Source organism: Euleptes europaea, chromosome 13 (genome assembly GCF_029931775.1).
Source record: "Euleptes europaea isolate rEulEur1 chromosome 13, rEulEur1.hap1, whole genome shotgun sequence".
NCBI classification, from domain to species: Eukaryota; Metazoa; Chordata; class Lepidosauria; order Squamata; family Sphaerodactylidae; genus Euleptes; species Euleptes europaea.
The window spans coordinates 60,462,157-60,485,708 of record NC_079324.1 but is presented as its reverse complement, the minus strand read 5'-3'; the positions used below and the strand labels follow the sequence as shown (position 1 = coordinate 60,485,708).

The following is a 23,552-nucleotide window of genomic DNA, read 5'->3' as shown; positions in this document are numbered from 1 at the left end:
GGCTGTTATCATTTCCACAGGTCTTTAAGTTCCACATACCTGGAGAGCTTTAAGCTTGTTTGGCACTATTCCCATTTTACAGATAAGAAACAGAAGCTGATCTATTGGGTGGTTGTGGGAAATTCCTTATGAATCCAGGCCCACGTTAGTTTGCTATTCCCTAGGCTGTGATGGATAATCCTCAGCCTGAACAAACCAAGAGGAGGCCATCCAGCAAGCAGGCATGTAATGGGCCCTGGTTTGTTACATGAAGCTTTGTTCCATACTACGGAATTTTCTTCTGTGCATTATCTGCTCATTTCCATGGGGCTTGCACAGGAGAATGTGAGGACTGTGGGGGTTACCGCATTATGTATTCCCAGGGATGTATTAAGAGTTTGAAAATATTATAAAAAACACTGTTCGCACTTTTTTTGGCCCCTTTAGCTGTGAAGACGTCTTCCAACCATTTTTTAGCCGTGGTATCCAAAAACCCTTTTAAAGCGATGTTTTTTATAACATTTTCAAACTCGTAATACATCGCTGGGAATACATAATGCGGTAACCCCCAATATCTTGTGGCTCAGATCTGTCCACCTCCCCTTCTGTCACCTGAGGCACGGCCTCCCTCTTGCATTGCCAGCCTCCAGGTACTCAGTACAGGAGCGAGAGAATCGCTCCTGTACTGATTTCCTAATCTCCCTGATACTAGTACAGTGGTGTCTATTTTTACCCAAACTCCAGGTACTAGCTGGAGATCTCCCACTATTAAAACTGATCTTCAGCCGATAGAGATCAGTTCACCTGGAGAAAACAGCTGCTTTGGCAATTGGGCTCTATGGCATTGAAGTCCCTCCCCTCCCCAAACCCCACCCTCCTCAGGCTCCGCCCCAAAAACCTCCCGCCGGTGGTGAAGAAGGACCCGGCAACCCTACTCTTGCAACCTCTACTCCAGAAGGCTCTTGGTTTAGTTAGCTTCATCCTGCCCCTGAGTATTTTCTGGCTGAATTATGGAACGATGCAATGCTTGTGGGCCACTGTCTTGACCAGTAAGTCTGGTGGCATTTCTGTGAGCTGCTCGGTTATTTCAAGGAGTCCCAGAGGACTTTGCTCGCGAGCCGCACAGAAAAATCAGAGAGCGTGCTTGCTTAATCAGGTCTGAGTCACCCAAATCAAGGATTCCAGTTTCAAAGTTAATGTCTTCCTTTCTAATCGAGTTTAATTTTCCAGCTCCTTTCTTGAATTTATCCACCCGATAAAGAGTAAAAGGTCAGGACAGAGATTAAAGGGTGGAGGCTGTTCCTTTGAAGACCTACCTGGAGAGGAACGCTTGGTGCTGCTTTATCGTGTCCAGCTCGTAGGTGGATGAATCACTCGTCTTGCGCGGCAGCTGCTTCCTGGAGTCCTCTCCGTTGCTGCGAGGGATGTCGATGTTGCTCCGGCTGAGGTGTCGGCTGGCTTCCAGGTTGGAGCCCCCCGAGCAGTAACTGTTGTTCACAATGATTCCAGGAGACAAGAGGTCAGAGTCCTGGAATTTGAAGGGCACAAGGCCTAGGTGTCAGATGTCTGACAAAAGGCAATCGAGTTGACGCTCCGTGTGAAAACAATGACAGACCGGTCAGCCCCGCAGCCCAGCCACAAGCCCCCATGGGCTGTCACTAGCTTTGCCAGATGTCAGTGTTTGACCCCTAGCTTAGAATCATAGAATCATAGAGTTGGAAGGGGCCACACAGGCCATCAAGTCCAACCCCCTGCTCAATGCAGGATCAGCCTAGAGCATCCCTTACAAGTTCTTGTCCAGCCTCTGCTTAAAGATTGCCAGTGAGGGGGAGCTCACCACCTCCCTAGGTAGCTGATTCCACTGTCGAACAACTCTCACTGTAAATTCCCCCCCCCCCTAATATCCAGCTGGTACCTTTCTACTAGCAATTTAAACCCATTATTGCAAGTCCTATCCTCTGCTGCCAACAGGAACAACTCCCTGCCCTCCTCTGACAGCCTTTCAAATACTTAAAGAGAGCAATCATGTCCCCCTTCAACCTCCTCTTCTCCAGACGAAACCTTCCCAACTCCCTGAGCCTTTCCTGGTAGGGCTTGGTCTCCAGGCCCCTGATCATCTTCGTTGCTCTCCTCTGCACCCGTTCCATTCTGTCCACATCCTTTTTGAAGTGAGGCCTCCAGAACTTGCACACAAAACTCCAGGTGCGGCCTGACCAATGCAATGTACAGCAGAGCCATGACATCTTGCGATTTGGATGTTATGCCTCTGTTGATGCACCCCTACATCACATTAGCTTTTTTTGTCGCCGCATCACACTGGCTGCTCATATTTAACTTATGGTCATGTTCACACACACTGCTGCCCAGAAGTGTATCCCTTATACAGTATGCATGTCCCTCATTTCTGTGACCCAGATGTAGAACTCAGGCTTCTCATTTTGTGGGCTGCTTATCCAGTCTAGGGACCAGTACAGCCGTCATGGTCTAAGCAGTCAGTGGTAACAACAAGGTAACCACAGAGAGCACCTTCCCAGGGATCTATTGTTGTAAGAACTGCATTGCTGGATCAAATCCATGGCCCATCTTAGTCCAGCTTGGAGCAGCTAGCCAAATGCCCCTGGGTACTCATAAGCAGGACCCCAAGGTGACAGAGCTCAGTTGTCTCTTACAGATGTGCAAACCCAGAAAAACACACCCACTGAATTATTTTGTTTCCTTCAAAAAATGCATACAGATGTTTTGCTTCAGCAAGACTCCCTAAATGCATTTTGCTACTGGTGATGCTAGCGGGCCACACAAAGATGTGTGGATTGCCAAGTCCTAGCCTTGCCCCAAGAAACTTTGCTTATGGAATTGAAATTCTTCTCATTCTCTTGAAAACCCTAAAGAACTTCAGCTCCAGCCAAACCTTTCAAAGTCTACATAAAACATTACAAGGACAAGTCCTTCCAAGCTGCCAAACAACTACTTCCCTATGCTGTTTCTGAAGAGTGCAGAGTATAATTTTGGAAGCACTAAAGGAGTTTTTCTCTAATGGGAATAACTAGGGCAGAACTACAAGTTCTGATAGCAACATGTCTTAAGGAAACCATCTCATCATCCTTCTGATCTAACCAGGGTCAAGAGGAGGGGTTTGAGGAAGAGGAGGAGGAGGAGGAGAAGAAGAAGACTTGGTTTTTATATGCCGACTTCCTCTAACACTTAAGGAATAATCAAACTGGCTTACAATCACCTTCCCTTCCCCTCCCCACAGCAGACACCCTGTGAGGTAGATGAGGCAGAGAGAGCTGTGACTAGCCCAAGGTCACTCATCTGGCTTCATGTGGAGGAGTGGGGAATCAAACCTGGTTCTCCAGATTAGAGTCCACTGCTCCAAACCACCACTCTTAACCACTACACCACGCTGACTCTCTTTACTTACTGAGTGACATACCATTTCAGAGGGTACATAAGAAAATAAGAAAAGCCACGCTGGATCAGACCCAGGCTCATCAAGTCCAGCAGTCTGTTCACACAGTGGCCAACCAGGTGCCTCTAGAAAGCCCACAAACAAGACAACTGCAGCAAAATTATCCTGCCTGTGTTCCACCGCACCTAATATAATAGAGTAGCTGGGTTGGTCTGCAGTAGAACAGCTAGATTCCAGTCTGGTAGCACCTTAGGAACCAAGAAGATTTTTGGGGGTGTGAGCCTTCAGGACTCCAAAGCTCCCTTTGTCAGATAATCTTTGACTCTTGAAAGCTCAACCCCTCCCCCAAAATCTTGTTGATCTTGAAGGCGCAACTGGACTCAAATCTAGCTGAGGAATGTACACAAAGTGTTCAGAGCCCTTGAAATGTGCTAAATATTATTCAGAATTCTTCTACAGTTAATGCCCTAGACTCAGCAGAGACACAAAGGCGAGACGATAAAATTATTGCAGAAGAACGAAAAGGCCCATTTTGTCCGGATCAAATAGACTCCCTGGCCCACACTGTTTTAGCATGTCCACAAAATAATATTGCATGAAATAAATATATTACTCCCTTGATAAAACAGCTAAAGATGCTTTCTGAGAAGCGGATACTGCGTTACCTGCTGTCAAATAGATCGGTCAGTTGCGTTAGAGATGTGGCAACTTTTCTCTTTATAGTGTCAAGGAAAAATTAAATTTCATTTCCCCTTTTAAAGTGTGAAGTGGTTGATGGATAGCCAGTGGCTGTTAAATCTAGGGAAAGGAATTCTTCTACTATAAGCAATGTAACTCCTTGCCCTCCCTGGGTGTTTACCTGCACGCTCACAACACTCCCGCGACGGCTACTATTCTGGCTCTCAGACATGGCCTGATTGCTGTAGCACAGGGCATCAAAACCCAGGATCCCTCCGACGCAGTCTCCCACCAAACACACCTGTGTAAGGGAAAGCAAAAACCGACTGATCATCCCTCCCAAGGAACAGAAACAGTTAACCTTCCAGGAAAAAAAAATCACAAGATTTAATTTGGATTTGCAGATGTTAAGAATAGGCTAACTTTGTCTCTGAACTCTGACGCATGAAAACTTAATATGCTGGAAATTTTTGTTGGTTTTAAGGAGAAGAGTTGGTTTTTATATGCCGACTTTCTCTACTACTTAAGGAAGAATCAAACCGGCTTACAATCACCTTCCCTTGCCCTCCCCACAACAGACACCCTGTGAGATAGGTGGGGCTGAGAGAGCTCTAACAGAGCTGTGACTAGCCCAAGGTCACCCAGCTGGCTAAATGTGTAGGAGTGGCGAAACCAACCCGGTTCACCAGATTAGCGTCTGCCGCTCAGGTGGAGGAGTGGGGAATCAAACCCAGTTCTCCAGATCAGAGTCCACCGCTCCAAACCACCGCTCTTAACCACTACACCATGCTGTTTCTTAAACTGCACTACTGGGCTCAAACTTTGTTCTTCGTCTCAAAGGTATAAGTATTCATACCTATTTCAAATATCCACCATCAACATTAAGAGATGCTTAATTTATATGCTGAAGCTGGGAAGCAGGATTAGCAGAAAATCTAATCTAATCAATGACGGTGCGGTGTGAAACATAAGAAGAACTAATTAACATTTGTAAAGGGTCGGCCGTGCGGAGTTATTAGTTATTAGCACCTATCGTTAGTGAGGAAACCCAAGTCTCTGTTCAAGCGGGGCGGGGGTGGGGAGATAGAGTGTAGAAACTCTTGATGAATCTTTAATTCAGCACTTCCACATTGGATTGCGTCCTACTCTTGCCCCTCATCAACACTTGGGAGCAGTTCTCATCCACTGGGGATGGACTAATTTTATCTACGGCTGCTGACTGTTTCTTCACGGGCCTCTCTTTGTAATATCTCCCCACTCCTGCCCTTCTGTTGCTTAGATCACAATAGGTATTTGAAGAAGTGAGCTGTGACTCAAGAAAGCTTATACCCTGCCAGAAATTTTGTTAGTCTTTAAGGTGCTACTGGACTCTTGCTCTTTTTCCACTTCTGTTGCTTGTAACTTTAAGTAGAAATAACTACTCTACTGTGGATGTAAACTTCATGTACTTGATGAAGTGAGCTATGACTCAAGAAAGCTTATGCTGGAATAGGTATTTTTAGTTGAGGTGTGACTCAGTTTCTGATTAATTAGTCTGTAAGGTGCCACAATATGCATTATTCTTTAGACCAGCGGTTCCAAAACTTTTTATTTGAGTCATGGAGCGCTTTTCAGAGAACACTAATTTTCACCTAGCACCTATATACTAAACCAAATGACAGTAGTATTTTTCTTTCCAATCTCTTCATGGAGCACTAGGAGATGTTTCGTGGAGCACCAAGTGCTCCGTGGAGCAGTCTGGGAACCGCTGGGACTGATAGAAACCGTGATTGTTTTAAGCAGAATTCTCACTCATGGCCTCCTCTAACAGTCTGCTAACACTCTTTTTCAGTATAATCAACCATCCCCCATGCCCATAAGCAATAAATGAAGCTCAATATTGATTAAGACTCAACCGTTTAGTTAACTGATTACAGCCCTTCATTTAAAAGGGTCGTTTAAAAGGGTCTCCCTATCAATCTGGGCAGCAATAGTAGAAAAGGGCAAGAGTCCAGTAGCACCTTAAAGACTAACAAAAATATTTTCTGGTAGGGTATGAGCTTTCGTGAGCCACAGCTCACTTCTTCAGATACCTGGGCAGCAGATTTTTTAAAAAAATGTTAATTATTTTTAACAACACTTGCAAAAATGTAGGTGAGGTATTCTTATAAGAGGCATTCCTCTTCTCGCACGTGTGAAGGAATTCCTCTTCTAAGGTGCTATCTGCTGCAACACAGGCATGTGTCAGCTACAAACGGAGAATGCTTCCCCCGTTTTATACCTCTGCAAACACATGCATTTTTAATCAAATGACTAACCAGTTCTTTATTGAGAAATACAATTAATCAGCTATGACTTCTTTACTTGCGTGAAAGCCCTAGTATTGATCAGAAAACGAAACCATCCCACACACACTGAACTTTTCTTACAAACCTCCACCTGCTCTTCCATTTACTGCTGCCAAACAAGACCCATTGCTAACCTGGCCGCTGAATGACATGCCTTCCTGTGACTTGAGGAACTCGCTGTACACCTGGTTGGCTCTCAAGATCACTGTGGCAACCGCCTCCTGGTACTGTGGGGACGAGGTGGCCAGCAGAGGAAGCGCTGCAAGAGGAATGTGATCCTGGCTGTTGGAAAGGCAGCCTTCGTCGTAACTGTAAGGGCTGAGGCTGAAGAGGGGAGAAGAAGAAGAGTTGGTTTTTATATGCCGACTTTCTCTACCACTTAAGAAGAAGAAGAGTTTTTTTTTTATATGCCGACTTTCTCCACCACTTAAGAAGAAGAGTTGGTTTTTATATGCCTTCTTTCTCTACCACTTAAGAAGAGTTTTTTTTTATATGCCGACTATCTCTACCACTAAAGAAGAAGAAGAGTTTGTTTTTATATGCCGACTTTCTCTACCACTTAAGAAGAACAAGAGTTGGTTTTTATATTCTGACTTTCACTGCCACTTAAGGGAGACTCAAACCGGCTTACAACCACCTTCCCTTCCCCTCCCCACAACAGACACCCGGTGAGGTAGGTGGAGCTGAGAGAGCTCTTAACAGAGCTGTGACTAGCCCAAGATCACCCAGCTGGCTTCATGTGTAAGAGTGGGGGAACAAATTCAGTTCACCAGATTAGTGTCCGCCGCTCATGTGGAGGAGTGGGGAATCAAACCCGGTTCTCCAGATTAGAGGCCACCACTCCAAACCATTGCTCTTAACCACTACACCATGCCTGATTAGCCTATTCATCACTATTTCTCGCAGAACCGCTAGTGATTTCTTCCAAGAAACCCCGGTTGAGAAACGCTGGTCAAAAGAAAGGCAGGTTTCCCCACCTCTACTTCTCCATCACACACACTACAAAAGGATATTAGCACACACACACACACTCCTAATGTACCATTTTATTTGTGCATTCTCATTTGCTCAAAAATAACTTCCCCTTACCCCATTTTTTTGTTTTTGTTTATACACTACAGCGTACCAGGATGCCTCGGACCAGACTGTTTCACAGCCTAACCTGCCTCGCAGGGTCACTGTGTGAGGATAAAGTGGGGGGAAACAAAACTGCCAAAGCACTGGCTCTGAAATCCTTGGAAGGACGGAATACAAACACAAGTGGCTCATCCCTCTGTCTTGGACCTCTCCTCATGAGTAATCCAAAAAAGATTACACAATCACTTATGCATACATTCAACTTTCACCTTACTGTTTAAAAAACAAAACAAAACTAAAACAAATCCTTGGGAAAAGGCATGTTGGCGATGCTGCAGGGCCCATATGCTTTATCATTGATTGATGATATACACACCCATATGACATTAAAAATACATTGTAAGACCTCTATGTGAGCCAGTTTAAATGGTGGAAATTCCATGTTCTACAACAACCAGTGACAACGGGCCACACAATATAAAAGGTTATTACTTTACAGCATACATCAAATCAAATCAAATTTATTAATACGGTCAACTGACCAGTCACATGCCAACACATCACAATTTCCAGACTCAATAGTCTTGCATCGCAGAATCACAGACTTCCCGTACAAATAAAGGTGTAAGATCAATAAAAACAACCCCTGGTTAAAATCATCACCTTAAAATTGATAAAATTGTAAAATATTCTAACGATCACACTCTAAAAAAGTTCTATATGTATTTCTGGATGTGTTTCTAAAATATGTAAATGTATGTATGACCACTGAAGAAGGCCACATAGGACAAAACACATTTGGGTTATTTATTGGTCATTTATATTGATTTTTTTATCATCAACTATGTTGGCAAATCAGCAATTATTTTTATATATTCTTTTTAGTTGATCAGCCTGTATATTTAAGTCCGAGTGTTTTTAATTTAGTGTACACTGCATAATAAATAATATCAGTATTTTGTTATAATTTTCAGCTCAACTTTTAGGTGCTTTGGTGGTGCCGCAGGTACCGAACTGGCATAGAGTTATAACCTACAAAAACCAATGGCATAGAGTCCTCCAGAAGAAAGTGGTTTTTAGGTTTTCTATCACAACCCATCTGGAAAGAGGATTGTAGGTGTTGTATATCTCACTCTCTTTGCCCCTCACTGACCTCTGATATCCCCTTGCCCCAAAGCTTGATCTTCTTCTCCTTGGCTCTGTGGCCAGGCAGTGAAGCTGTTGTACATGGGGACTCCAGAGAAGGGATGTGCTTATGCGCCAACCCTGAAAACCGTGCCCTGAGAATCCAGTATTGAAGCATGAGTGTACGACCAGGGTTGTCCCACCCAAATGATGGGAGGCGGCATCAACCAGAAGCCATTTCCTTTGCTTTGCAGACAGACTCTATCAGAGCTAACCCCTGCATATTGCAAGGCTGCAAACCTTCTATTTATATTGCACCGCAGGCAAGAGGAGAGCAGAAGCTACAAATCAAAACTCAATCAACCCCACTATGTGTTCATAAGCACGGGCAGATTTCTCTTCACTGAGGAATGATTTTTTCATCTCAATACCTGGAGGCATAGAGTGCGCGTTATTATCTGAGGGCCACTTGCTCTCCATGCAACCCAGAAAATCCATGTTTAAGCCCTTATTTATCTGATTAGTTTGAACAAATCTATTACCGCTTTCCAAGTAGAGTGCCATTATACTCATTACAGGCAAGTATAATGCTAAGACTGGATGGCTTACTGGATAATTAATGAAGTGCGCTTTTGAGGCACAAAGAGTGGGCCCTTGCTGGGGTCATAAATGGGAGAAAACGGACCCTTGTGGCCTGCAGATTTAGATATGCATACTTAAGAGGATGGTCAGTTGCTTCTTCTGGTGGTTCAAGTCCGCAGAATCCTGGCATTCAGGTCCAATCCATGGCACAAGCAGCCACTTGAGACAATGGAGACAGCATTTTTACCGTCATGGCCCCCCCCGGCTTGCTTGGCCTGACCCTTCTCTGGCCAATATTCCTCCTTCTACCCTCTGTCTCTAACTGCAAGGGACTATCTCTCTGGCAACCGTCAGTAGCACAAGGCAACACTTACTAAAAAGATCAAAGTTCCTCCAATTATAGCTGCTGGGGGGAGGAGGAGGAGGAAGAAGAGAAGGAGGAGGAAGAAGAAGAGTTGGTTTTTATATGCTGACTTTCTTTACCACTTAAGGGAGAATCAAACTGGCTTACAATCATGTTCCCTTCCCCTCCCCACAACAGATACCCTGTGAGGTAGGTGGGGCTGAGAGAGCTCTAAGAGTTGTGACTAGCTCAAGGTCACTCAGCTGGCTTCATTGTAGGAATGGGGAAACAAATCCAGTTCACCAGATTAGAGTCTGCCGCTCGTGTGTAGGAGTGGGGAATCAAATCCGGTTCTCTAGATTAGACTTCACTGCCCCAAACCACCGCTCTTAACCACTACACTACGCTGGCTCTCTACACCACGCAGGCCATGAACACAGGCTTTTTGAAATGCAAAGCCTTCGGTCTTAGCCTGCTTGGCTCATTCATTCCCCTGACCTCCTCTCCACCATTCTTGCTGAGGACAACAGGGATAGTTTCTTCTGGTTATAGGTGGAGAGAAGTGGAGGTGGAGGCTGGAAGCTGTTGCACCACTCCCCCCAAAAAAACCCGACTGTAGAGGTGCTGGAGCCTGCATGACAGAAGGCACCCCCTCCCCCTGGCCACTAGTCTGTAAAACTGGGGGAGGCAGGGTGGCACAGCTCTTTGGGGCAGCAAAACATGCTGATCCAGCCCTGCTGGTGTTTGAGATTGGGAAGCAATGGGAATCCACAGGCACTGCCCAGGGGGCAAGAAGAACAGCTCAGATGTCCCGAAGGGCTTTAAAGCAATCTTCAGATAACAAAAGCCATCAGCAAGAACAAGGAATCCCAGGTTATGCTGCAGCCACCCACATTCTTACCAACTGTGCCTAGAGACTGAGAAGAGTGCTCAAATGAGCTAAATTCTGAAACTCTAAAACCTGCAGAGTCAGAAACAAACACCAGCCATTCCACTCATCTCCTGAGCGGTCCCTGCAGACTTCCATCAGTTCCCCATCCCAAATGCCTGCGCCATGCAGACTGAAATTGCAAACAGTACAGTCTCTTCCTAAGCAGAAAATAACAGATGAAAACATATCCCCCCATCCATATCCAAACCCTCTCTCCCTCTTTCCTTTCTTGACTTCCCAGTGTTAAATTTTTGATTAAAAATTCTTCAAGGCAGGCACATTGATGGTGTCATAGAAATAACAAGAATTAAACTACCCATGGGAAACAGTGGCTCTTCCATACCACCCACAATAAACTCCCCCAAACTATCTCCTCCCTCCAAACTCCCTTTGGTCATTCTAAGATCTCTTTGTTGTTGTTGTTTTTAATAAGAATTAGTTTTCTTTTATGGTCTGCCTTTCTCATTGGGACTCAAGGCAGATTACAAATACTCCTCAAGGCAGGAGCTTTGGAAATATTGTCGCCGGCAATGGCATACAAGGTTAGAACGTTGCCCCTATAGAACCCATAGCAGCAGCAACACTTCACAAGGAGAATCAAAGGATTCTACAAGGTTTAATACAATCTGTCCCTTAAAGACATAGCCTGTGCTTCAAAGTTACTGCCTGGCACTTAGAAGGATGTCACAGTGACACAGTGCAACTCCAAAGAGATGATATCTACAGATATCTGATAGGCTTCCAGCTGGAAGAAAGGACAGACAATTGAATGACTTTCAGATGGAAGAAGAGAGATGTAACTGACTTCCAAATCATATTGCTTTAACTTTAAGCTTGTACTTGGATAGCAATGATCTAATGACATTGAAGTAAAGTAATACTTGATACATGAAAATGTATGTATATTTGTATAGTTAAGGATGTCTTATAATGGCATGAAATATGTTGCATTACCTGTATTCTTAGCACCATGTAAATACTGTTTAAAGTTATATTATAGGACTCATCATACTGTCATATAATAGACTATTAATTGGTTCTTGTAGATTATCTGGGCTGTGTGACCGTGGTCTTGGTATTTTCTTTCCTGACATTTCACCAGCAGCTGTGACAGACATCTTCAGAGGAGTAACACTGAAGGACAGTGTCTCTCAGTGTCAAGTGTGTAGGAAGAGTTAATTAATAGACTATTAAGTTGGAGGCCTTCATAGGTCCTTCATGAGTTCTTCATACCTATTGAAGGCAAGTACCTCATGAGGTGATGACTGTTGGCAGCTCAAGGGTAAAGGTATTACCTTAAGTAACAGATCCTTCCAGAGGACAAGGACAGAGGTCCTTGAACAGTATATAAGGAGGAGCAACCCAACCAGCAGGCAGAGAACGTGACAGGTCACTGCATATTGACCTACACAGGTATCTCTCCATCCCTTTACCTGGGATGTAAAAGGCAATCCTTGCATGGATTGATATTCTCATGATGACAAACATATTGCTTTTGCAATTCTACCTATGACTGGAGACTGGAGAATTCCCCTAAGGGGATTCATTACCAGACAGACAGCCCTAGCAAAGACTGGATGTGTGGAATGAATGTCTGAATGCTACTCCATCTTGAGGGATGGAGACCCTTAGAAACCATCCATCTTAGCATGGATTCTAAGAGTATAAATCTGACCATATTTGAATATGATAACACTGAGATCTCATTGATGCTATTAGCTATATATGGGTTCTCACCAATCTAACTAGCCTTATCCCAGTCCTGACAGACATGGAGATTGTAAAACTTTTACACAGATCCTTCAAAAATTGAAGAGACCAGGAGCTAATACTCAGAGCATGCATCAGAGACTCTCTAACTAACAGAGGTAACTCTGCACATTCTCTACACTAAGTTCTCATGCAGAACTCTACATATAATACATGGATTAAGGTCCATGGAGCTTCAAGCTCCTACAGCTTCAAGGTTCACACACAGAACTCTCTGAGATTGGCACAGCCAGAGAGAACATCTTACAGCTCTAAGCTTACACATAGCTTACACACAGCTCTAAGATTACACATAGCTTACAACTGACTGACTACAGTAATGCATAGCATCACATTATGCTTACGCATAGACTTTCCTGATTCTAACATAAATCAGAAGCATGATAAAACATGATAACATATAACTTCATGATTCTATGGTTTCATGACTTCAGTCCTGATATAGACTGCATTAAGAGCTTCAGACTTTAGCTCTTACATGAATACATGAAACCAGAGAGACCTTTGCATACAACATAATAACAATACCAATCAATGATTGCAACATTGATGGAAAGGTGGGAATAGCAACATTGATGGTTCAACAGGCATTGGGAACTTGACAGACCATGTGTGTGTGTTAAGTGCCGTCAAGTCGCTTCCGACTCATGGCGACCCTATGAATGAAAGTCCTCCAAAATGTCCTATCTTTGACAGCCTTGCTCAGATCTTGCACATTGAAGGCTGTGGCTTCCTTTATTGAGTCAATCCATCTCTTGTTGGGTCTTCCTCTTTTCCTGCTGCCCTCAACTTTTCCTATCATGACGGTCTTTTCCAGTGACTCTTGTCGTCTCATGACGTGACCAAAATACGACAGCCTCAGTTTAGTCATTTTAGCTTCTAGGGTCAGTTCAGGCTTGATTTGATCTATAACCCACTGATTTGTTTTTTTGGCAGTCCACGGAATCCGTAACGCTCTCCTCCAACACCACATTTCAAAGGAATCTATTTTCTTCCTATCAGCTTTCTTCACTGTCCAGCTTTCACATCCATACATAGTAATAGAGAATATGATGGCATGAATTAATCTAATCTTGGTGGCCAGAGTCACATCCTTACACTTCAAAATCTTTTCTAGCTCCTTCATGGCTGCCCTTCCCAGTCTCAATCTCCTTCTAATTTCTTGGCTGCAGTCTCCCTTTTGGTTGATGGTGGAGCCAAGGAATAGAAAGTCTTGAACAATTTCAATTGACAGACCATACCAATCCGTGAAGGGGAGGTTTGAATTGACATGAATGGGTAATGTATGTCTAAGATTATAAGTATTCTGCAATAAGATGCTTAGAGCATTATATATGTGATCCAATGCACTAACCAACTTACATGATTTCTGTAACTGTATACATTCTTAAATGAAATAATATTATTCTCATATAGAGGCATAGAGATTGTTAAATGACTGCTTGCAAACATGAATGAGTTCAAGACTTATAATGTCTGAACTAATGTAACATTTAAACCATTTACATGCATATATACATTATATACAGTAAACATTATATACTTTTATGCTTCATCTTATAAATTTATTGACACATCTCACAAGAAAGCTTACTCCGGTAAGAAGTAGTGATTCCTGTCTAGTACGCGCCTTGCTGAATAAGATAAATCTCTTCTGAGGAAGGGGTCCATTCTAAGAGCGTAGGCGCTGAAACGCACTGAACCGCGACAATATGACCTTCCGTATGCCAATTCCTTTGGTTGGGGAGGGCTTTGGCTCAGTGGTAGAGCATCTGCTTGGCATGCAGAAGGTCTCAGGTTCAATCCCTGGCATCTCCAGTTAAAGGGACTAGAGAAGCAGGTTTATGTGAAAGACCCCTGCCTGAGACCCTGGAGAGCCGCTGCCAGTTTGAGTAGACAATACTGACTTTGATGGACCAAGGGTCTGATTCAGTAGAAGGCAGCTTCATGTGCTGGATCCCAAAGTTGTGGGGAAGGTGAAGAGCTGGGTTCTTTGAAGCAACAGGCTAAGGGCCAAAAGAGATTTGATGCCAGGAGGCCCATTCACAAAACTTCCTGGAATTTTTAAAAGCAATAGCAAAGGTGCAGGGGCCCAATTCAAATCAGGGCCACAGTGTGTGTGTGTGGGGGGGGAGAGGGAATTCAGTCCTTCACCATTTATTTATTTTATTTACTTCTGTTTCTATCCCGCTTTCACTATGTGGACCTCGTTTCAAAACTCATTTTCTGTCTGTCACTGGGTGCTGTTTCAGATTTTAATGTATGTATGTGGGGTGGGAATCATAGAATCATAGAGTTGGAAGTGACCACCAAGGTCATCTAGTCCAACCCCCTGCACAATGCAGGGAACTCACAACTACCCCCCCACATCCCAGTGACCCCCTACTCCATGCCCAGACGATGGCCAAGATGCCCTCCATCTCATCATCTGCTTAAGGTCATAGAATCAGCATTGCTGAATGGGTAGTACCGGCTCTCAACACAGAACAGACATGGAATAGTTGCCTTTGACATGCATACCTAGGCCCTAGGCCCATTTCACTAGTCAGCGAGTCAGAGATGAAGGTATTCTTGATAACTAATCACACAGATTGACAGAAACACCTCTTTCTACCCCTCCCTAAAGGGTGCCCAGCTCTCTCACTCACAGCGCCCTTTTGAAAACCAAGAGCTAACTTACTTGGAAACGAGGGAAAAGGCTTCGGAGCAGATGGCTGGGCAAGGAACTAACTTAATGGCCATGTGTCCAAGGGCTGCTGGGTAATGGACCCGAATGACCGTGTCAAACACGGTGGCGATGGTGTTGACGTCGCCTTGCTTGGAGCTCTGGTCGCCACTTCCCGTGTCCAGGATGTTGCCTCCGTGAAGGACCAAGAGCAAGACGTGGATTTTGCTGGGCTGTGCTAGAGGCGGTGCTACTTCGTCCTGAAAAGGAGGAGGGGGGGTAGAATAAAACAGAAATGCAAAACGAGTTATCAGGATGAATTTGTTTCCCGAGTACCAAATGTGCTTTCCGATTTAGAACAATTATGATTCTTGGCTATGTACCAGTTGTCTGGAAACTTTCAGATCACAGAGTATTATATTGGTGAAGCATCTGGTACTTCAGCATTGGAAGAATCCAGCAGCTCCCAACAGAGTTGCTTGGATACTGCAGAATGTCTGAGTTAATGGCATATTAGAGGTATACAAACAAAGAGATAAGCACTGGGACAGTTCCACAAAATATTACGTAATTTCCTGGAAAAGTTGGTGGTGCTTTGCTTTCCCCACCTTCCCCATTTTTTACTGTAGTTACGTTTTGCAAGAAACATCTGTGCCTTAACTGTATGCTACAATTCTACACACTCATTCTCATTATACATTAAACATCTGTGTAACGTGAACACTGACTTTCTCGTGCAACATGGGAATACCGTTGGGAGGGAGGAGGGGCCGTGGTGAAATAAGTACTTTATAAAACCCAATTAAAAAAAATATTTTACAAAATTACCTGCCAGGTCAACACACTTTTTGTGCCCTCATCAGTTAAGAAATTTCTGTCTCAATGGGCTCATGGAGTAGCAGAGGGCAACAATTTCTGAACTGAGGAGATTTCCAAAAATACATTAAGACTCCAGAGCCTTGGCTCACAAAGTTGTTATTTTACCCCTCTTAGTAACTGGAATGTGAAGCTCTGTGGGAAAGAAGGCAACCAAGCGAACAACCTTCAGCAGGTCTACTCAGAAGGAAGCCCCACTTTATTAGAGCATAAGAAAGGCCCTGCTGTATCAGACCCAAGCCCATCAAGTCCAGCACACAGTGGCCAACCAGGTGCCTCTAGGAAGCCAACGAACAAGACGACTGCAGCAGCATTATCCTGCCTGTGTTCTGCAGCACCTAATATAATAGGCATGCTCCTCTGATGCTGGGGAGAATAGGTATGCATCATGACTAGTATCCATTTACTAGTAGCCATGGATAGCCCTCCATGAATATGTCCACCCCCTTCTTAAAGCCTTCCAAGTTGGCAGCCATCACCACATCCTGGGACAGGGAGTTCCACAAACTCCCTTCTTGGCCCCCCTCTTTCGTTCCTTCCTACTTCAGGCTGCCCAAGGAACCATGAGGGTCGGGTTTTGTGGTTCTTTCTAAAAAAATCCAAAGAAGAAAACCTCTTCATCCCTAACCCCTTTCTCTAGGATGGGGTACCCTGGTACTTACAGCTCCCAGTGAAAGTCCCCCCCCCCGCCATGTTTTTCTGTTCCCACCCTCAGTGCTCTTGTTTACTAGGAGGATAGGGTGTGTGTGTGAGCGTACGGGACAGAGAGATACAAGCGCGAAGCTGAGTTTCCCCTCCCTTTCTGGCTTTGCTCAGCCAGAGCTGTCCCTTCAGCACTCGGCTGACTGCTGGATACATGAAGAACCACCAGCTTCATGGACAAAATTCTAAAGGCAGTCAAAGCACACACAAGTCCATTAAAAGAATAGGTCTATAATAACTAAGTGTAAATCCCATCATTAAACAATTGGCTAGAGAAATTAGTGGAATATGCAGTAATGGCCAAGATGACCAACGCCGTGAGCCAAAGACCTAGAAAGAGTTCTTAAAAGAGCTGGAAAATGTATTATGATTAAATTTCACTGTAAAATAAGTGGGATAAAATTAAAAGTCGAGATGAAACGTTACAACAGCAATGGTAGTAGAATAGTAGCTTAACAATATTTGTTTAGCATTATAATACGTATGTATTGCAATTAGACTAAATACAATGATATGGTTTTAAGATAGATAATACAATTCAATAATACAATATAGAGAATATAACCAAGTTTTTATAGCATTTTAATAACATTTTAATATAATGCCTATGATATATATGTGATATAATACCACAATAGATAATGTAATCTAATAAACTTGAATATATAGTCTTTCTCTCCCCGCTCTGCTTGATTTACCTATATTTTATACTTTATATGCATAAAAAGCTCTAAGAATATTAGTAGCTAGGATGACCGTAGATTGTAGACTTGCCCTGAATATGGGTAGAATATGGTGTTAGTATGGTAATAGTGTTGTATTAAGTATATGTGTTGTAATTTGTTATGTGTTATGTTGAAAATAAAAATAATAAAAACTTTAAAAAATAACATAGTGTAAATCCTACATCAGACACAAATAATGGGGGATCCTTAGAAGACAGCAAGGGAGAAGTGATACAAACTGGCTGCACCATTTACTCACAACGTTATGCAATAAAGGCACATTCATAATGCTGTTGATCATCATACTGTAAGTGGGCATGATGAATACTCCCTTTCTTGTATAATCTTGCTGAATGACTATTTTGTTTTGCTTTAGCTGTTTCTTGGCTTGCCAAGGATTCCAAGAAACGCCAGTGGCCCAAGAGATGAGGACATGCCCAATTGAGCTGGCATTCTGTCTTCTGTTTCTCTTTCTGTTTGACTGCAGCTTTTGCTTGGCAGCGGGCCCCTCAGGTGCCGCTCTGGTAAGTATTTAATTGATTTTCTTTCAGGTGATGGCGCCCCACTTGGATGACCTTCAGAGCTAAAAGATCCACCCTCCAGCTATTTCACTGTTCCCAGGGCTGGACAGCCCTAATGAGGAGGGCTGCCTTCTAAGCCAACCAGTACGTATCCCTTCTTCCTTCACCTCCTGCCCCTCTGTCTCCAGTCCCACTCCCCGCTCTTCTGAACCGCTCCCTCTGCCTACCCAGCTCTCGGCCAGTGGCTAAGTAGGCTTAGCCTTCCAAGTTGGTAGCCATCACCACGTCCTGGTACAGGGAGTTTTACAATTGAACTATGTGTTGGGTGAAGAAATACTTCATCTGTTTTGAATCTCTCACCCTCCAGCTTTAGCAGATGACCCCACATTCTAGTATTATATGAGAGAGAGAAAAGCTTCTCCTTGTCCACTCTCTCCACACCATGCATAATTTTATAGCCCTTTCCCCTTAACCGCCTTCATTCCAAGCTAAACAGCCCTAAGCATTTTAACAGCTCCTCACAGGGAAGTTACTCTATCATTTTTATTTATTTATTTACATTATTTATAGTCTGCCTTTCTCACAGGGACTCAAGGCGGCTAACAGAGTGGTTCCTCAGTGGAACAGAGTGCTCCTTCTCTGGAGGTTTTTAAGCAGAGGCTAGATGGCCATCTGTCAGCAAGGCTGATTCTATGACCTTAGACAGTTCATGAGAGGGAGGGCATCTTGGCCATCTTCTGGGCATGGAGTAGGGGTCACTGGGGGTGTAGGGGGGGAGGTAGTTGTGAATTTCCTGTATTGTGCAGGGGGTTGGACTAGATGACCCTGGTGGTACCTTCCAACTCTATGATTCTATGAGCCAGTACCATCGACAAAATGGGACATTCAGTAACCAATGCACTAGGATTTTAGAAGTTTGCAACAGCCAGAAAGAGCTGAAGCATAGCGCAAATATTCACGTGACACATTAAGCGGTACAGAAATTACATAAATGGGATCCTACTGACAATAAGCTATACACAGCGGTGTAGACCACAGTCCCTAATCATTTATCCAAGCAAGTTTGTCGAAACATTTTGTACAGGCGGCTGCTAGGCACTACATCTCATTCATAAGCGGGTGGCAAGGTGTTGATGCTCAAAGAGACTAGCGTGGTAAACACTACCCTGATCCGCTAGCAAGCTGTTTGTTTCTTTAAATAATAAAGAGAGAAGGGAATTATATGAGATTCTGTACCTCAACGATGCTGAGTCTTTCCACGCTGGATCCAACATTGTACTCTGCTGCCGATTCAAGGCACTGATCATCTGGAAGGAAAGAGGTTGGTCATGTGAATAATTTATCCGTTCTACTGTTTGTAGGAAAAGATCTAGCTCTACCTATTCTTAGAGTTACTAACATGGTAGGAAAAAGACTGTCCCTGAATACCAATTGCTGAGGAGCAACCACAGAGGGGGGCTTTTCCTTCGTTCCGTCTTTCCCAGAATAATTTTGCAGGCCACAGTGGGAAACAGAATTCTGGCTTACATGAGCCTTTGGTCTGATTCAGCAGGGATCGTCTCATGATTTTGAGACTGCAGTTTTGGAACCATGTAGCTAGTACTTGCTCATCATCTCCAGTTTAGAAAGTCCATGCATCACAGTAGCATAACATCTAACCGTGTGCATAAACTTCATGTGCAGTTATGTAATTTCAACAGGTATTTACATTTCTCTCGTGAAAATGCTCTTAGCTGTTAGAGAGGAAGGGAAGGCCATTTATCTCATCTTGGTTTTAAGACAACCACTGATATCACAGTTACAGATCTAATCTGCTTTAATGGTCATTGTGTCTCTGCAAAACACGCATACATGAACACATGAAGCTGCATTATACTGAATCAGACCCTCAGTCCATCAAAGTCAGTATTGTCTACTCAGACTGGCAGTGGCTCTCCAGAGTCTCAGGCAGAGAGGTCTTTCACATCACCTCCTTGCCTAGTCCCTTTAACTGGAGATGCCGGGGATTGAACCTGGGACCTTCTGCATGCCAAGCAGAGGCTCTACCACTGAGCCACAGCTCCTCCTCTTGGAGTGTTAGTTCCAAGGAGGGGAGCAGATGTTTTTTAAGAGGGGCTCTCTGCAGCCTCACTGAACTACCATATCCAGGGTGCTGCCGGAAAAGTTAAACTGATATAAAACTAATATTGATTTGAAAAGAAGATACATCCTATGGCAGACTTCAAGGACTGTGTGTTCAGCCAGCTGTTCAAGTTACAGACATCTAACAGGGTATGGGCACAGTCTTCTCCAGCAGTATCATGTTAAACCAGGGGTGGGGAACCTCCGGCCCACGGACCGTTTAAGGCCCATGACATCATTTGCTGGGGCCTGTGGACTCTCCCGCAGAAGCTGCTGCCATTGCCGCCATGTGTGTGTGTGTGTGTGTGTGTGTGTGGGAAGGACAGGAAGCCTTCAGCCCAGCTGCGCCGGGCTGCGTGCGCAGCTGTGTGTGTGTGTAGGGGGGGAGGCTTTTCTCTCTTTTCTTCCTCTTTTTCTGTCACTGTCTCCTTTTCTTTCTCTCCCTCTCTTTCTCCCGCTTTTTCTGTCTCTTTCCTTCTGTCTCCCTCCTTTTCTTTCTTTCTCCCCTCCCTCCATTCCTTTCTCCCTTTCTCTATTTTTTTCTTTCTCTCTCTCCCTCCCCTCCCTCCCTCCCTTCCTTCAATGCAGATTGCCCACGGCCTGCAAGCTGCGCCCCCCTGGCGCCCCTGTTGCCCAGGCCCGCCGCTGGCTGCCCTCCTGCCTGGGAGGAGGGGGAGGATCAGGGGGAAAAGAGGCATCCTCCAAGCCTTCTCTGCATAGCATCTCCTAGGGTTGCCAACCTCCAGGTGGTGGCTGGAGATCTGCTATTACAACTGATCTCCAGCCAATAGACATCAGTTCCCCTGGAGAAAATGGCCGCTTTGGCCATTGGGCTCTATGGCTACGCAGTCTTCCTCCCCAAACCCCGCCCTCCTCAGGCTCCACCCCAAAAACCTCCAGCTGGTGGCAAAGACCTGAAAACCCTAGCCTCTCTCCTCCCCATCCCTGCTGGGAGATCTACGCCCGGTATGGCCCCCGAATGATGTTATAAATATGCAAATGGCCCTTGGCAGAAAAAAGGTTCCCCACCCCTGTGTTAAACTAATAAATTACCAGGGACATCTTCAGATTCAGGAGTTTCAATCTTATCCATGAGATCGTTTGAACTCCACTTAGTGATTTCTTTTGGGAACACCTCTTCGTTTTCAGAAATATCCTCTTTAAAGAGAGAGAGAGAGAGAGAGAGAAATAATCATATTGATAAGCGCAAATGGAACTCCGGTCAAAAGCTCTTTGTTAGCTTCTAAGCACTCTAGGCTAGCCAGGGAAACATGGAGATCTGGTGCTTGCATAATCCACAGCAGTCCCGAGGACAGGAAATATCGAAGAGGACTTGAAAGAAGAAGCAGACAAAGACTTCTCAGATCAAACATGACTCAGAAAAGACACGGACCAAGCAGACTAGCTCTAAACAGGCACCTGTTAAAAACCTGTATTGTCACTGCAAAACCAGCTCACCTTATTTCCAGACTAGTAAATGCCACTTACTTTCCGTAAGCAGAGATACACATCCCTGGCTGCTACCAGAAATCTCTTTGCCTTCAACACCATCCTGATGTAAAGATGCAACAAAACTTCCGTAGATCAACCCTGCACTCAGGGTGGATAAAAATAAATGTGTTTTTTTTTAAATAAAAAAATCAAATTTTTAAAATTTAAATGGTTTTTAAAAATAGAATGCTTTTTGAGGAAAAATCTATGTAAAGATAGTTTTCTATTTAAGATACATCATAGTCCAAAGGTTATTCATCATGAAATAAGGATTAGTTTTTAATTATGTAGCATGAGGCTGTATATTCATGCGATGTTTAAATTTTTTGGTAAATGAATTCCATCAATCCATTCACAACGTCATGCTTCTCCAGAGGGACTTCAATGCCATAGAGTCCAATTGCCAAAGTGGCCACTTTCTCCAGGGGAACTGATCTCTATTGGCTGGAGATCAGCTGTAATAGCGGGAGATCTCCAGCCACCACATGGAGGTTGGCAACCCTAGTTGCCATGCTTGACCACTGTCCAGCAACCCTGCAGTTAAATACAACAAGTTACATCACCGTGACTCTGGCCACCAAGACTAGATTAATTCATGCCATCATATTCCCTATTACTATGTATGGGTGTGAAAGCTGGACAATGAAGAAAGCTGATAGGAAGAAAATAGATTCCTTTGAAATGTGGTGTTGGAGGAGAGTGTTACAGATTCCGTGGACTGCCAAAAAAACAAATCAGTGGGTTATAGATCAAATCAGGCCTGAACTGACCCTAGAAGCTAAAATGACTAAACTGAGGCTGTCGTATTTTGGTCACGTCATGAGACGACAAGAGTCACTGGAAAAGACCGTCATGATAGGAAAAGTTGAGGGCAGCAGGAAAAGAGGAAGACCCAACAAGAGATGGATTGACTCAATAAAGGAAGCCACAGCCTTCAATGTGCAAGATCTGAGCAAGGCTGTCAAAGATAGGACATTTTGGAGGACTTTCATTCATAGGGTCGCCATGAGTCGGAAGCGACTTGACGGCACTTAACACACACTTAACACACACACATCACCGCAGCACTCCAACAGACTCTCTGGGAGCATGGACATTTGTGTCACCTGGTAGTCACGGATCCGGCAAGTAACTGTTAATCAGCACGGGTGAGTGGCTGTTTTCCAGGCTCACTAAACCTTTTGCTAAATGACAGAGAAAGAACATTTTATCTTTGTCTACGGCTCAGCAGCCCTAGATAAGAGGCTATTGGACTCGAATCTAGCTCTTCCACTGCAGCCTAACATGGCTACCTTCTGAAACTGACAGTATCCATACTCAGTTTTTCCTGTACTTTCCTTGCCCCAGCCCCCTCCCCTCCACAGCAACAAATCTCTATCATTAGAAGGATTTGCTATATTATAACGTCATGGAATGATGTAATGCTGCAATCTATTAGTTCTCCGCTTTCATTTTAAAAAGTTACCCTTTTCACTGCAGAGTTATAAAGGGAAAGGTGCAGCCTATACCTTTTCCCCTACGGTAAAAGTTTGGCAGAAAAAGGGCTAGAGACTTTGTTTTTAAATGCAAGCTGGGAACTACTAGGTTGTGGCAACAGATCCTCATAATGCTGTAGTGATCTAGCAATGCTTTATTTTTATTTTTTTAAATAAGCCTCCCAGACCCCTCAGTGCGTGTATGTGGGGGTAATAGCAGCAGTAGTGGACTGAGGCAAGGAAAATGGCACCAATTCGGGCATGACATACAAAAATGCATCCCTTGTGTCCAAAGGTCTTTTGATTGCTGTCTTCCCAAAAAGACTGTACCAAATCAGGTTTCAGCAAGATTGTAGAAAGGTGAGGGAAAACAAAGAAGCAGGATGAAGAGAAGACAATGTTATATGGGTGCTTCTGAAAGCAGTGCTACTGTAGGGAAGTCACAGTAAAGCAAAATAATTCATGTGGAAAAAGCCTGTCTCTCTTCTTATTAACTACTTAATTAGTGAACCAGCTAAACTATCAATTATAACATCTCAAACTGCAAAGAACATTTAGCAAAGGAAGACGTTTATCCAGCATAAATACCATAGATGAAAGCACTGATTGGTTCAGATATTGTGTCTACCAAAAGATGACTTTGATCTCCAACATTGTTGAGATTGACTACCCTTTCCATACAGGAAGCGGCTCTGATTAACAATGCGTATTTTAAATCTGCAGTTAATGAATATATCACACTGATTAATCCAATA

At 44.0% G+C, this 23,552-nt stretch overlaps 1 protein-coding gene across 6 annotated transcripts in view; it reads right to left on the bottom strand.

Moving 5' to 3' along the window:
- PITPNM2 (phosphatidylinositol transfer protein membrane associated 2) overlaps positions 1–23,552 on the bottom strand; it is a 97,317-nt gene that overhangs the window by 27,521 nt on the left and 46,244 nt on the right. For all 6 annotated transcript variants that reach the window (XM_056859228.1, XM_056859229.1, XM_056859230.1 and 3 more), the window contains 6 exons: positions 20,885–20,989; positions 18,947–19,017; positions 14,902–15,146; positions 6,528–6,717; positions 4,248–4,367; positions 1,296–1,507 (listed from right to left, as the gene is read on the bottom strand). In XM_056859228.1, coding sequence (XP_056715206.1) covers positions 1,296–1,507; positions 4,248–4,367; positions 6,528–6,717; positions 14,902–15,146; positions 18,947–19,017; positions 20,885–20,989 — 943 coding nt within the window. The remainder of the gene's footprint in view (positions 1–1,295; positions 1,508–4,247; positions 4,368–6,527; positions 6,718–14,901; positions 15,147–18,946; positions 19,018–20,884; positions 20,990–23,552) is intronic.